The sequence below is a fragment of the Bos taurus genome, chromosome 26, assembly GCF_002263795.3.
Source record: "Bos taurus isolate L1 Dominette 01449 registration number 42190680 breed Hereford chromosome 26, ARS-UCD2.0, whole genome shotgun sequence".
NCBI lineage: Eukaryota > Metazoa > Chordata > Mammalia > Artiodactyla > Bovidae > Bos > Bos taurus.
This window is the reverse complement of record NC_037353.1, coordinates 50,689,810-50,703,930: the sequence shown is the minus strand read 5'-3', so window position 1 is coordinate 50,703,930 and position 14,121 is coordinate 50,689,810. Positions and strand designations below refer to the sequence as shown.

General features: G+C 57.9%; 1 protein-coding gene across 2 annotated transcripts in view; it reads left to right on the top strand.

Moving 5' to 3' along the window:
- The window catches only part of ADGRA1 (adhesion G protein-coupled receptor A1), a 37,703-nt gene that overhangs the window by 21,694 nt on the left and 1,888 nt on the right, over window positions 1–14,121 (top strand). For both annotated transcript variants that reach the window (XM_005225880.5, NM_001205846.1), the window contains exon 6: window positions 13,351–13,449. In XM_005225880.5, the coding sequence (XP_005225937.1) occupies window positions 13,351–13,449 (99 nt within the window). The remainder of the gene's footprint in view (window positions 1–13,350; window positions 13,450–14,121) is intronic.

The window sequence follows — 14,121 nt, the reverse complement described above, 5'->3', positions numbered from 1 at the left end:
CAGGGGTCACCAGGCAGAGTCGAGGCCTTCGTGGGTCCCAGACGGCTATGAACTGAGTCTGAGTTGGGCTCCTGGCCCGTCAGTCCCAGCCCAGGGCTTTCTTTTGGGGCATCACTACCTGTGATGAAGAGGTGCCGCCCCTCAGCCTTGGGGGTCGGGCCTTCCCTCTGCTCCTGCAGGAGGGGCTCCCTGCTCTCCCACCCAGGGGACATTGTCAGCAGCCTCCGCAGCTCATCCAAGGGAGGCTTCGCCGCGTCCTCCCGCGGGACCTGGGGGGCTGCCCTGCCCGTGTCCTCAGACCTGGGCTCACAGCTCCTTCTCATTAACGTGGAAACCACAATCGAGAGGTGATGGCAAGTCAGTAAATACTGTTTAATTGGGCCTGGAGTGCACAACGTCCACGCTGATCTGAGCTGCTGTTGGCGGAAAGCAGGCTGACTCTGTGTTCTGACGTGAGGCCCAGAGGCTGAGCCGTCATCTCGGGCCCCCCGGGGCCCCCATCCCAGGACTCAGCACAGAGGCGGTGGTTGTGTGGCTGTGGACCCGAGCTGAGCCGTCATCACGGGACCCCCAGGCCACCCCACCGTCCCACTGCTCAGCATAGAGGCGGTGGCTGTGTGGCTGTGGACCCAAGCTGGTCCGTCATCACGGGACCCCCAGGCCACCCCACCGTCCCACTGCTCAGCATAGAGGCGGTGGCTGTGTGGCTGTGGACCCGAGGCTCAGCTGTTGTCACAGGCCCCCCGGGCCCCCCCCACCCCAGTGCTCAGCACAGAGATGATGGCTGTGGACCCGAGGCTCAGCCATCATCACGGGACCCCCGGGTCCCACCCCCATCCCAGGAGGTGGTGGCTGGCTCTGCAGAAGGACCTCCGGAGGCCGCAGTGGGAGGAGACCCTCAGGCTGAGTCTGGGACAGTCTGTGCAGGCTCACAAGGAGGGGAGGGGGTCCCAGGAGTGCAGATGCCGCCGGGTGAGTGGTCGGCACAGCCCGGGAGGAAATGCAGGTGCACTCACAAGGGGGCCGTGCAGGTCGCACGTGGGGGGCCTGGCGGGGCAGGGGCGCGCTCGAGGGCATCGCACAGGGACCTTTGGGAACTAGATCTGAGAGCAGCCGAGCAGCGGGAACCAGCTGCAGACGAGGCGGGACCGGCCTCCTGGGCCTCGAGGCCCATCTCCGGCTGTGTTCTCACACAGCGCCAGGGCGAGGAGGCTCTCCGCGGTCTCCGGAAAAGCGCTTCCGGAGGGCTCCACCCTACAACCAAGACCGCCTCCCGAGACCGCCATCTCGGCGGGGGGAGCGTTCAACAGGGGATCCCGGGCCCAAGGCCTCCACCGAAACCTCAGCATCAAACAGCTTCTGGCTGGGGCCGCTGGCGTTCTGGACTGATTCAGCTGCGTGCAGCCACGTCCTGACTCTGCAGCCTGCCCTGCCTCCCGATACAGCGCCCCCAAGTAGTTTCCTGTCTCAAGGTCTGAAAAGCCCACTTGGTGGTGCCCACAGCCTGGTTCGTCCATGGTCCGCAGGCAGTTGGCCCAGGCTCTGGATGGCCCTGCCCAGGGGAGGGAGGGGTCCCCAGGGCTCCCTCTGCCCGGGACCCCTTCTCAGGGCAGAGGCTGAAGCCGGCTGGGAGCTTGGGACATGCTCGACCCAGCGCTGGGCCAGGTGGAGCCACACGGCCCCATGTGCGGCCTTGGGAGCAGAGGACTCTAGGCTCAGAGCCGAGCAGGACCCTGTGAGGCCGCACCTCGGACCCCGGCCTGGCTCACAGGCCTGGCCCAGGAACACGGGGGCTCTTGTCAGCTAAACGCGAGCGGACAGCCTTGCGTGCTGGGACCTACCCCCAAGAATCAGGACACGCCGGGCTGCTGGGTTTCCGTGCCTCCTGGTCTCCATAGGAGACCACTCCGGTGTTCACACTGCAGTGTTCACACTCCGGTGTTCTTGCCTGGGAAGTCCCACGGACAGAGGAGCCTGGCGGACTGCGCTCCCAAGAGTCAGTCGGACACAACTGAGCGACTAAGTCAGCACCACGTTCTGAACAGGAGCCTGTCCTGGAGCACCTTCACGGTGTGGTCGGGGCTCGGGCAGGCGTCCTCCGCGCCCCACACGGCCCCAGGCCTTCGTCCACCAGCTCTTCTCCAGGCGTCAAGTTCCTGAGGGTTTCACCCTCCTCTGCCCACTGCCGGTCAATGCGAGCTGGACGTGAGGATCTGCATCTCAGAGGCAACGTCGGTGGCTCTCAAAGCCGCACCCTCGGGCGATGTACATGGGTGGCTCTTTCACCCGCGCTGAAATCACTGACTTGATCTCTCGGGTTTCAAAGTCCTGACCAACACCAGGAGCGCTAACTGGACCTGGAGGGGGGATACCCCTCCGACAGACTCTGGGCTGAAGGCCTGCGCCCACGCGCTCATCCTCATCTGGACTCCAGCTGCTGCCGACTGCCCTGGGCTGCTCCAGGTCTCCAGCCCACCCCTCCTCCAAGTGCACCCCGCCTTCCTCGAGGATACGGGGGGCCCAGGAGCAGTGACTCCTCCGTTCACGTCAGCGGATCTCATCCGCAGAGACCCAGGATCCACAAGGGCATGGACCAGCTGGTGTCTGTCAGCTGATGGCAGCTCCTCAGGCCATCCTGGGGGCGGGCCTGCCCGGCCTGGACAGTGGACAGAGCAGCCAGCAGGCCCTCGGGACCTTCCTCACGGCCTGACGTGGCTGCTCCTCCCTCGTCCTTGCTGCGGGCATCTTCCCCTGCTGGTCCCTTCCGGTCGCTGAGCCGTGGCAGGAGAATCTGGCCTCTGCAGTCCTCTGTCCTCTCCTGCGGCCCCTCGGACACTCAGGGAAGCGTGGGCCCCATGACCTGGAAAGAGGGCCTGCCCGGCTCAGCTGACGTGAGACAGGCACCGGGGGCGGTTGCTGGGATTTCCAAGTCAGGTTTCTCAGGGCCCCTAAACTCAGGACGCAGGGTCGGTAAACAGACGCCCCACTTGAACACTGAAGCTGGAGCAGAAGGGGTCCGTGGGTCAGAGTCAGAAAACTCCAGCACTCTGAGGTCACTGTCTGCTGAACAGTCGCTGGAGCCCCTCTGCGAGGCCTCCAGGGCGGCTGGGGCTCGTGGAGCCAGCCGGACACCCACAGGGACTCCCCGGCGGGCACCACGCGTGCCCACGCAGGGCCCATGGGCCTCAGCAGGGACAACAACCTTCACCTGGGCCTTGCGCCCACCGACCAGGGCTCCCTGTCCTGGGAGTGGTGTACTCTGACTGCACGTGGGCTCCAGTCAGCAGCCAGGGGAGTGTGCAAAACAGGTCCCAGGCCCTGAAGACAGGACAGAGGACGGGCAAGTGCCTGGGTAGGTGGGCAGGCAGCAGGGTCAGCCGGGGTCAGAGCTGCTGGAACCTTCACCCTCCAGCTCGGAGGTACCCCAGGCTCTGGGGGGAGGGCTGGTCCTTCCTTTTTTTAAAAAAACTTTTTTTTTTTTTAAGAAATAGAACATTTATACCCCCCAAAAGCCTAAAACATCAGTGCAGGTTTATGAAACAGTCCTGTGCCCTTCAAAGGAAGAAACAGGAGCCTCCTCTGCAGGAAACTCGGCCATGCCCCGCCCCCGTCCTGACTCATGACTTTTATCGCCTTTTTTTATAGTTTTACCACCCAAATTTGTCTGCACTGATTTTGAGCCGTATACACATGGACTCGCTCATTTTATATTTTTACCAGGTTTATTTCACTACCCAGCGTGCTTTCCAGACCCATGTCTGAAACTGTGTCACCATCTGGCCGCGTGATGCGGATGAGTGGCCAGCCTCTGTAGTCACGCTGCTCCTGGTGCTCATCCTTCCTGGGAGCGGGGGCTCTGGGGTCCCATCTGCACTCCCCGCTGAGCACCCAGCCTCCTCCCGTCCCCCTCTGGGCCGTCTGTCCGTCCGTCCGTCCTTCCGCTGCTGTAGGACTAGGTAGGCACGTCCCCCGCATCTGTCACTGGTGTCTTTCCGACTCCCCCAGCCGGAAGCAGGAGCCTGGGCACCAAAGCTGCACCCCCTTACAAACCCACCCTTCTCGGTGACAGGCCTCGAAGGTCCAGCTCTGTGATTCACTTACAGTTCTGTGCTTTCTGCTGGGACGTGACTCTCTGGGTAGTGTGAGCTTGGGGACCAGGTTAGTTTCCTGCTCCTATTGGAACAAATTAAAACTACATGAATTCATCGTCGGGGCTTCCCAGGGGGGTGCTGGTGGATAAGAACCCCCCCTACCAACACAGGAGAAGTAAAAGACTCGGGTTTGACCCCTGGTCAGGAAGATGCCCTGGAGGAGGGCATGGCAGTATTCTTGCCCGGAGAACCCCGTGGACAGAGGAGCCTGGTGGGCTGCTGTCAGTGGGGTCGCAAAGAGTCAGACACGACGGAGCAACTTAGCAGCAGGCAAATTTATCATACACAGTCCTGGCGCTGGAATCCGAAACCAGCCCGCGGGCTAACCCTTCTGGAGCCCCCAGGGTTGACCTGGGCTTCCACGCTCCCGCTTCTTGCAGCGGCCTCCCCGGCACTGGGGTCACGACCTCACTGGAGCGGCCGTGGCGGGGGTCCGCTGGGGGTGGGAGCTGACGCTGAGCAGGAGGGTCCACGGGGGTGGCCGGGGCCGCGCAGGGCTCTGGACGGCTTCGCACGGGCCCGGGCGCCGGGCGGCCGCCGCGCAGACAGCGCCCCGGGCCTCCAGCGCCCTCTGCCGGCCGCGGTCCCGCAGGTGCTGGACACAGAGCCCAACGGCCGGAGGAGGGCGAGGCTCCCCGCAGAGGGGGAGGCGGCGGGCTGCAGGGGCCCGACCCGGGGCGGCGGAGACGCCAGAGCCCACCTACAGGACTCCAGGGCGAGGGCACAGTCTGGCCCAGGCGGCAGCCTCTCCCAGGGGGCTGGGGGGACAGTCCGCCTTGGGGGAAGGGGGTGCTGAGCCCACCCAGCACTCCAGACCCCCGCTGGATTGGGTCCACTCCTGGGCGGCCTGGGGGACCCATCTGGACCCATGGGCAGTGCCGGGGAAAGAAGAGGAGGGGTCACCGACCTGCCCAAGGTGAGGCCGGCAGCGGGGTCTCCTGGTGAGCTGTCCCTGGGTGGCTGGGTGCCTCTGAGGGGCTCTGGGTCCTGCGCCCGCTGCGGGTTGCAGACTTGAGCAGAGGCCCCTTGCCCGCTTGCCACGCCACCTCACCACGTGCTGAAGGAGCCTCTTGATCGAAGCCCAGGGCATCTCTCCTTGGACCTGTCAGCGTGGTGGGCCCAGTGTGGCATCGGGGGGGGGGGCGTGGCGGGGGGCGTGGGAGGGTGGGGGTCCAGGAGGCGGGTCCCCTTGCTGTGCGCCCAGAGCAGAACTGGCTCCAGAGGTCTCCCCATGCCCTGAGGCTGCCCAGCCGTTGTCCCTGGAGCTCCGTCTGGCCTGGCGTGGCCCCTGTGGGTGCCGAGCTGGAGCCCTGGAGGCTGCTCGCTGCACCCAGGTCTGCAGAGGCCCCTCCTTTGCGCAGCCCCGCCCATTCGCCCAGGCCCCGCTGGCCTGCAGCAAATCCTTCGAATCCAGCCTGTTCGGGGCCCCTCGCTGCCTTTCCCTTTCCTCCAGGCTGGTCTCATGGCCCGTGCTCACACCCAGGGCCCCAGAGGAGGCCCTCAGAGCTCATGGCCGGAGGAGCTTGGGCCAGAGTGGGCCCTGCCCCACCGCGGCGCCTTCACCTGCAGATGGCGCACAGACAGTCGTGCCAGGCAGGCAGAGGTTTAGGGGGGGCACCACGCGATGGTGAGGCGGGTACCGAGCTACAGCGGGAGGGGGTGAGGCTGAACCTGGAGCTGCAGGCAACAGAGCAACGGGAGGGCCCGTGCCCAGGAGAGGGACAGGGGACGTCCAGGTGGGGGCAGGCCCGGAGGGGCTACAGGCAACGATGGGGGGCCCAGCCCAGGCCGGGGCTGGGGGGCTCATCTCCCGTCACTGCTTGTCACTAGGCCGAAAGTGCTGCCTCCACAGGCCCCTGCCAGGTGGTCTGTCTTCTCATGAGGAGCCCCAGCCTCGCCCCAGGAAGGGAGGCTCCCAGCAGAGGGGCTGCGCTCAACTGCTGTCTCCACAGGAGACCCCTCGCCAGCCTGATGGGGCAGAGCTGAGCAGCCCTGCCTGCTGTCAGCCTTCCCTCCCGGCCGATGCTGGGCATCAGGGTCCGTCCCTGCAGTCAGGGGCGTGGTATGCTGCCTGCTTTTCAGATAGCCCGGGCCCTTAATGTTTCCATATGTTATTTTTTAAATTTATTTATTTTTTATTTTATCGTATTTTTGGCTCCAGTGGGTCTTCACCACTGTGCACACAGCCTTTCCCTAGCTGTGGCGGGCGGGTGGGTGCGGTGACCTCTTGTTGCGGGGCGTGGGCTCCAGGCGGGCAGGTTCAGCCGCCATGTGGGGGCTTCTTTGCTTTGCAGCACATGGGATCGTCCAGACCAGGTACTGAACACGTGTCCCCTGCATTGACAGGCAGACTCTTACCCACTAGACCACTGGGGAAGCCCCCATATAAATTTTCAATTTAGAAAAAAGGGCCTCCAGGGTTTTGACCTGATGTCACTGCAAACAGCACTTTTGTGTCCTCGTGCTTTCCCCGTGCCGTGTACGAAGCGTGACTGCAATAAGCTGGTGACTGATCTCTGCGATAAGCTGGTAGCTGATCTCTGTGATAAGCTGGTGACTGGTCTCTGCGATAAGCTGGTAGCTGATCTCTGTGATAAGCTGGTGACTGATCTCTGCGATAAGCTGGTGACTGATCTCTGCGATAAGCTGGTGACTGATCTCTGCGATAAGCTGGTAGCTGATCTCTTCGATAAGCTGGTGACTGATCTCTGTGATAAGCTGGTGACTGATCTCTGTTCGATAAGCTGGCAGCCCTTCCCAGCAGAAGTCTTGGAGCCGCCACAGCGTTTTTCAGGGAACTGGTCGGGGCACCTGCAGACGGAAGGGCATCGACTGCATTCTCACTGGTACCTTTGCTTCTCTGCTGCCTCGTCACGGTGCCGGCATCCAGGAGATGCTCAGAGGGAGCAGAGGCAGGGTCGCCCTGCCTGAACCTGGGGACCTCCCCCACCTCACCATCCAGGGACACACTGGCAGCTTCTTGTTGTTCCGTCACTAAGTCACGTCTGACTCTGCGACCCCGTGGCCTGTAGCCCGCCAGGCTCCTCTGTCCATGGGATTCTCCAGGCAAGAATACAGGAATGGATAGTCATGCCCTTCTCCAGGGGATCTTCCTGACCCAGGGATCGAAGCTGGGTCTCCCTCATTGCAGACAGATTCTTTACATCTGAGCCACCAGGAAAGTCCAGAGTTTGCTCAAGCTCATGTCCATTGTCTGAGCAAACTCCAGGAGATAGTGAAGGACAGGTAAGCCTGGAATGCAGCAGTCCAAGAGGTTGCAAAGAGTCAGACAGGACTGAGTGACTGAACAGCAATGTGTCCATTGAGTTGGTGATGCCATCCAACCATCTCATCCTCTGTCGCCCTCTCCTCCTCCCGCCTTCAATCTTTCCCAGCATCAGGGTCTTTTCCAATGAGTCAGTTCTTTGAATCAGGTAGACAAAGGATTAGAGCTTCAGCTTCAGCATCAATCCTTCCAATGAATATTCAGGACTGATTTCTTTTAGGATTGACTGGTTTGATCTACCTGCAGTCCAAGGAATTCTCAAGAGTCTTCTCCAACACCACAGTTGGGACCAGATGCCATGATCTTAGTTTTTTGTATTGAGTTTTAAGCCAACTTGTTCACCCGCTTCTTTCACCCTCATCAAGAGGCTCTTTAGTGCCTCTTCACTTTCTGCCATTCGAGTGGTGCCGTCCGCGTGTCTCAGGCTGTCGATGTTTCTCCCTGCAGTACCGATTCCAGCTTGTGCTTCCTCCAGCCCAGCGTTTTGCATTGCATGTGCTGCCTGTAAGTTAAAGCAGCAGGTGATAATGTGGAGCTTTGACACCGTTTTCCAGATTTTGAACTAGTGCTTTGTTCCCTGTCCAGTTCTAACTGTTGTTTCTTGACCTGCATACAGGTTCCTTTTCTAAATCCAGCTTGTACATCAGAAATGTCTCAGTTCATATACTGCTGAAGCCTAGCTTGAAGGATTTTGAGCGTAATCTTGCTAACGTATGGAATGAGTGCAATTGTACAGTAGTTTAAACGTCCTTTTGGAGAAGGAAATGGCAACTCACTCCAGTACTCTTGCCTACAAAATGTCATGGATGGAGGAGCCTCATAGGCTACAGTCCATGGGGTCGCAAAGAGTCGGACACGACTGAGCGACTTCACTTTCACTTTGAACATTTTTTGGCATTGCCTTTGTTTGGGACTGGGATGAAAACACCTTTTCCAGTCCTGTGGCCACTGCTGAGTTTTTCAAATTTGCTGGCATATTGAGTGCAGCACTTTAACTGCAGCATCTTTTAGGATTTGAAATAGCTCAGCTGGAATTCCATCACCTCCACTAGCTTTGTTTATAGTGATGCTTCCTAAGGCCCACTTGACTTCACATTCCAGGATGTCTGGCTCTAGGTGAGTGATCACACCATTGCGGTTATCCGGGTCATTAAGACCTTTCTTGAACAGTTCTTTGCTGTATTCTGGCCACCTCTTCTTAGTATTTTCTGCTTCTGTTAGGTCCACACCATTTCTGTCCTTTATTGAGCCCATCTTTGCATGAAATGTTCCCTTGGTATCTCTAATTTTCTTGACGATATCTCGTCTTTCCCATCCTACTGTTTTCCTCTGTTTCTTTGTACTGTTCACTTAAGAAGGCTTTCTTGTCTCTCGTTGCTATTCTCTGAACTCTGCGTGCAGTTGGATATATCTTTCCTTTTCTCCCTTGCCTTTCGCTTCTCTTCTTTTCTCAGGCATGTGTAAGGTCTCCTCAGACAACCACTTACCTTCTTGAATTTCTTTTTCTTTGGGGTGGTTTTGGTCACCGTCTGCTGTACAATATTACAAACCTCTGTCCATAGTTCTTCAGGCACTTTGTCTACACCAGATCTAATCCCTTGAACCTATTTGTCCTCCTTCACTGTATAAGCATGTATAATCAATCACAAGGGATTGGATTTAGGTCATACCTGAATGGTCTAGTGGTTTTCCCTACTTTCTTCAATATAAGTCTGACTGTGGCAATAAGGAATTCATGATCTCAGCCACAGTCAGCTCCCAGTCTTGTTTCTACTGACTGTATAGAGCTTTTCCATCTTCAGCTGCAAAGAATATAATCAGTCTGATTTTGGTGTTGACCATCTGGTGATGTCCATGTGTAGAGTCTTCTCCTGTGTTGTTGGAAGAGGGTGTTTGCTGTGACCAGTGCGTTCTCTTGGCAAATCTCTCTTCGCCTTTGCCCTGCTTCATTCTGTACTCCAAGGCCAGACTTGCCTGTTACTTCCTACTTTTGCATTCCAACCTCCTATGATGAAAATGACATCTTTTTTTTTTTTTTTTTGGTGTTAGCTCTAGAAGGTCTTGTAGGTCTTCACAGAACCGTTCAACTTCAGCTTCTTCTGCATTCGTGGTTGGGGCATAGACTTGGATCACTGTGATGTTGAATGGTTTGCCTTGGAAACGAACAGAGGCCATTCTGTTCTTGAGATTGCACTGAAGTGTTGTATTTTGGACCCTTTTGTTGACTATGAGCTACTCCATTTCTTCTAAGGGATTCTTGCCCACAGAGAGGGCTAAGTCACTTCAGTGTGTCCGACTCTTTGTGACCCTATGGACTAACCCTAGGTTCCTCTGGCCATGAGATTCTCCAGGCAAGAATACTAGAGTGGGTTGCCACTTCCTACTCCAGAAGATCTTCCCCACCCAGGGATCAAACCCACACCTCTTGCATCTCCTGCATTGACAGGCAGGTTCTTTAACCCTTGTGCCACCTGGGAAGTCCCCCGAGGGTGGTCATCTGAATTAAATTCACCCGTTCTCATCCATTTTAGCTCACTGATTCCCAAAAGGTCGATATTCACTCGTGCCATCTCCTGCCTGACCACGTCCAGCTGACCTTGATTTTTGACACTGGCTGCACACGCACATATCCATTCTCCCCCAAACTCCTCTCCCACCCAGGCTGCCACACCACATTGAGCAGCTTCCTGTGCTATGCAGTAGGTTCTTGTTGGACTTTTTTTTTGTTTTCTTTTTTCATTTATTTCTGTTCCTGTTTTTGTCATCTCCTTCCTCCTGGTTACTCTGAGTTCACTTTGCTGTTTTATTTTTCTGCCCTGTTGAGGTGGAATCTTTGATCATTGAACTTTAAACCTTTCTTTTTTTCTCATGGAAGTATTCACAGCTACGAGTGTCCCTCTAAGCCCAGCTTTAGCTGCATCCCAGAAATATTATACTGAATTTTCTTTCTCACTTTGGTTAAAATATTTTCCAGATTTCCTTGTAATTTCCTCTTTCATCCGTGAATTATTTAGCAGTATATCATTTCATTTTTCAGATATGTGTGGTTTTCCTAGTTATCTTATTGCTATTAACTTCTAATTTAGTCTCATTTTGATCTCAGAAAATATACTCTGTATGATTTAAATGCTTTTAAACTTATCAGCACTTGTTTTATGAAGCATTGTATCATCTGTGATGATTAATAGATCGTGTGCACTTGAAAAGAATCCGTGCTGTGCAATTATTGGGTGTGATTTTCTAGAAAGAACATTAGGGAAACATGACTAATGTTATTGTTCAGATCTTCTATTAACTTTTTGCCTGCTTGTCCCATCAGTTGCTAAGAGAGGGGAGTTCAAAACACCAGCTGTGATTTTGGAATTATTTCTCCCTTTAATTATTTCTGTCCATTTTTGCTTCACGTATTTTGAATCTTCCCTCTGGCCCCCCGACATTTACAGTTTAAATGTCTTCCTACGAACTAACATGGATATCATTACGAAATGCCCTTCTTTCTCTCTTTTCTTAAAGTTTATTTTGTCCTGTATTAATGCAGCCACTTTGGCCTCTTAGACTCAGTTCGTGTGGATAGCTTTATCCATCCATTAATTTTCAACCATTCTATATATTTTTATTTAAAATGTTTTCTCCTACTGTAGACAGCATAAAACAGGGTCTTGCTTTTTTGCTGTTATTGATGTATTCTGATGATCTCTGCCTTTGAACTGAAATGCTTAATCCATTAAAACTTAGTGGCATTTTTGTTTTGTCTCCATTTCTCTGTTTTCTGTTTTTACTTTTTTCTCCTTTTTTTCTTATATTCCTTCTTTCCTTTTTTATTTTCTTCTTTTGAGTTATTTTAATACGTCATTTTAATTTATCTATTAGTTTTTTGCTTATTACTTTTCATGGCTGCTTTAGGGATTAAAATCCACAACCTTTTCACATCTCTTTAGTTTGAAAGTCACACTATTCCATGTAAAAACCATTAGAATTAGAAACTTGGCGACCTTGTGCCCCCCCTTTCCACTACAGACGTCAATGTTGCCCCATATATATTATAAACCCCACAAGTGAAAGTGAAGTCGCTCAGTCGTGTCCAGCTCTTTGCCATCCCATGGACTGTAGCCTGCCAGGCTCCTCTGTCCATGGGATTTTCCAGGCAAGAATACTTGGGTTTCCATTTCCTCCTCCAAGGGATCTTCCCCACCCAGGGATTGAACCTTGGTCTCCAGCACTGAAGGCAGACGCTTTACCATCTGAGCCATCAGGGAAGCCCTGCAAACTCCACACGGCAGTGTTAAATTCTTTCTTTAATCAGTAATATATATTTTAAAGAAACTAAGAGGAAACAGAATGTTTTCTCTTTACCCAAATCTTCAGTGCTTCTTATGGACTTCATTCCTCCAAGTTTCTATTTGTGCAGCACGTCTTCAGCCTGATGGCTTTCATCTGGCATTTCCTGAAGCGTAGGTCTGCTGACAAGGACCCTTCCGGGCTTCATCTTTGTCTGGGACGTGTTTTCCTTTGCCCTTCCTTCTGGAGTAGACTTTTGGGGGCGCAGAGGCCCCGGCCGTCACCGGGGTAATCACGTGTAGGTCTCCCGGCTCTCCCCCGTGGACCCGGAATCATTCCTGTCACTGGGGGCCTGGCGCCATCGAAGTGATGTGGCTGCTTGCGGCATCCTGAGAATGACATCCTCTTGTGGGGATCGTCCCGCGCTGGCCCCGAGGCTCCCCCAAGGCTTCCCCCTCCGCGTGTGTGACAGTCACGTGCTCGTGGCCAGGCCCCCACGCTCACGCCCCCAGGATCCCACGTGGGGCAGCACCCTTGGGTGGAACTGTTGGCCAAGGCCCGCAGACGGGAGAGTCAGCTCCGTCCGGGGGTCGAGCCGACCCCACCCGGATGAGTCCCTGCCCCTCCAGGAGGGTCACACGCCAGAACCTGCCCCAGGCCGCGGAAAACTCGGCTGCCAGGCTCAAGGAACTGCAGCTCCGAGCGCTTCCTCCCGAGGCGTCCGGCCGGCGCACGCACCGGTCGGTCACTGACATCGCCAACAGGTGTGGCCTGGGCCCGGGCGGAGGGCGACTCGGCGGGCACCTGCTGAGAGCGTCCAGCGCCGCCCAGCAACACCTGCGCCCGAGGCGGGGCGGCTGAGCAGGCATCCACCGCAGCGGCAGGCCGTCTCCCGGGGGTGCGCGGCCCCGCCCCGTCCACCGCGGCCCCGCCCCGTCCACAGCGGGCCCCGCCCCGCCCACCGCGGCCCCGCCCCGTCCACAGAGGGCCCCGCCCCCGCCCGGGGCCTTCAGTCCTTCTGTTCTTCTTGCTGAACCAGGGCGCCGCCCGCCGCCCCCAGACACGCGCGCTGGGCCCGGCCAGGGTCATCTCTGTGCAGGCAGAGAGGCGAGGGGAGGACACGTGGACGGGGCGTGTGGGAGCAGCGGGGGCACGGAGAGGGGACATGGGGGACATGGGAGAGGGGCATGGAGTGGGGGAGGGACATGAGGGAGGGGCGTGGGGAGGGGACATGGGGGACATGGGGAGGGGCATGGAGTGGGGGAGGGACATGAGGGAGGGACATGGGGAGGGGCGTGGGGGACATGGGGGAGGGGCATGGGGTGGGGGAGGAGCGTGGGGGCATGGGGAATGTGGGGGAGGGGCGTGGGGAGGGGACACGGGGGACATGGGGGAGGGGCGTGGGGGAGGGGCGTAGGGGAGGGGACATGGGGAACGTGGGGTGGGGATGTAGGGGCTGGGGCACGGGGGAGGCTAGGTCCAGCCGGACACCAGCAGCCCTCTTCAGTCAGGTCGGGCTGCTGCCGCCGCATGGGCAGCGGACAGCAGGGCCTCCCCCTGCCTTGCCCGCGGGCGGCACAGGGAGCGGGGCTGCGGGGCTGCCCTGGGGTGCAGTGAGCGCCTCTTCCTCCGCAGGTTCTACCTCGTCGGCGGCGGGGCCCCTCTGGTCATCTGCGGTGTCACGGCCGCCACGAACATCAGGAACTACGGGATGGAGGCCGAGGATGCGGCGTAGTGAGTACCGGGCACCCCCAATCCCCCGCGCTTCCCAGGGGCCCAGAGCCGCTTCCCCCCTGCTCGGGCGCCCCCACGCCCCCACACCTACGTACGGACTGGTTTGACCGCACAGGGAGGGCCTGGTGGGGCGCGAAGGATGGCCCAGGACGGCTGAGCAGCCCCAGCCTCGTGCGGGGGCCCAGAGGGCCGACAGAGGCGTCCTCCGCGCCGGCTATCTGCCCCCTCCCTCACTCCCGCCCCCTCCAGCGCCCCGGCCCGCCTGAGGCCCCTCTGGCCGGCGGGCAGGGTGGGGCCCTTCACCTTGATGGCCCTGCACTGTGGGGCCGCCTTCAGCTCCACCCTGCGGTGACCTCTGTGGGTCGAAGGCTGTGGGGCTGGTCCCCTGGGCTGCCCCAGCGGTCCCTCCGCCCTTCTCAGCAGAGCCTCCTGGGGGCCAGCACGCCCCCCCTACCCCCGACCCCGTGCTCCTCCCACAGCTGCCCTGGGGGGCAAAGCCCCAGGTCCTGCTCTCCGGGCCCAGCGCCTCCTGGGCCCTCCCTGGGGCCCCGCTCTGTCCTGCCTGCACCCCTCCCCCCCCAGCCCAGCCATGCTGTCTCGGGTCAGGTGTCTCCTTATCACGTGACCACAGGGAGGCAGTGAGGCCTACTCGACCCAGCAGGCTGCCCGGAG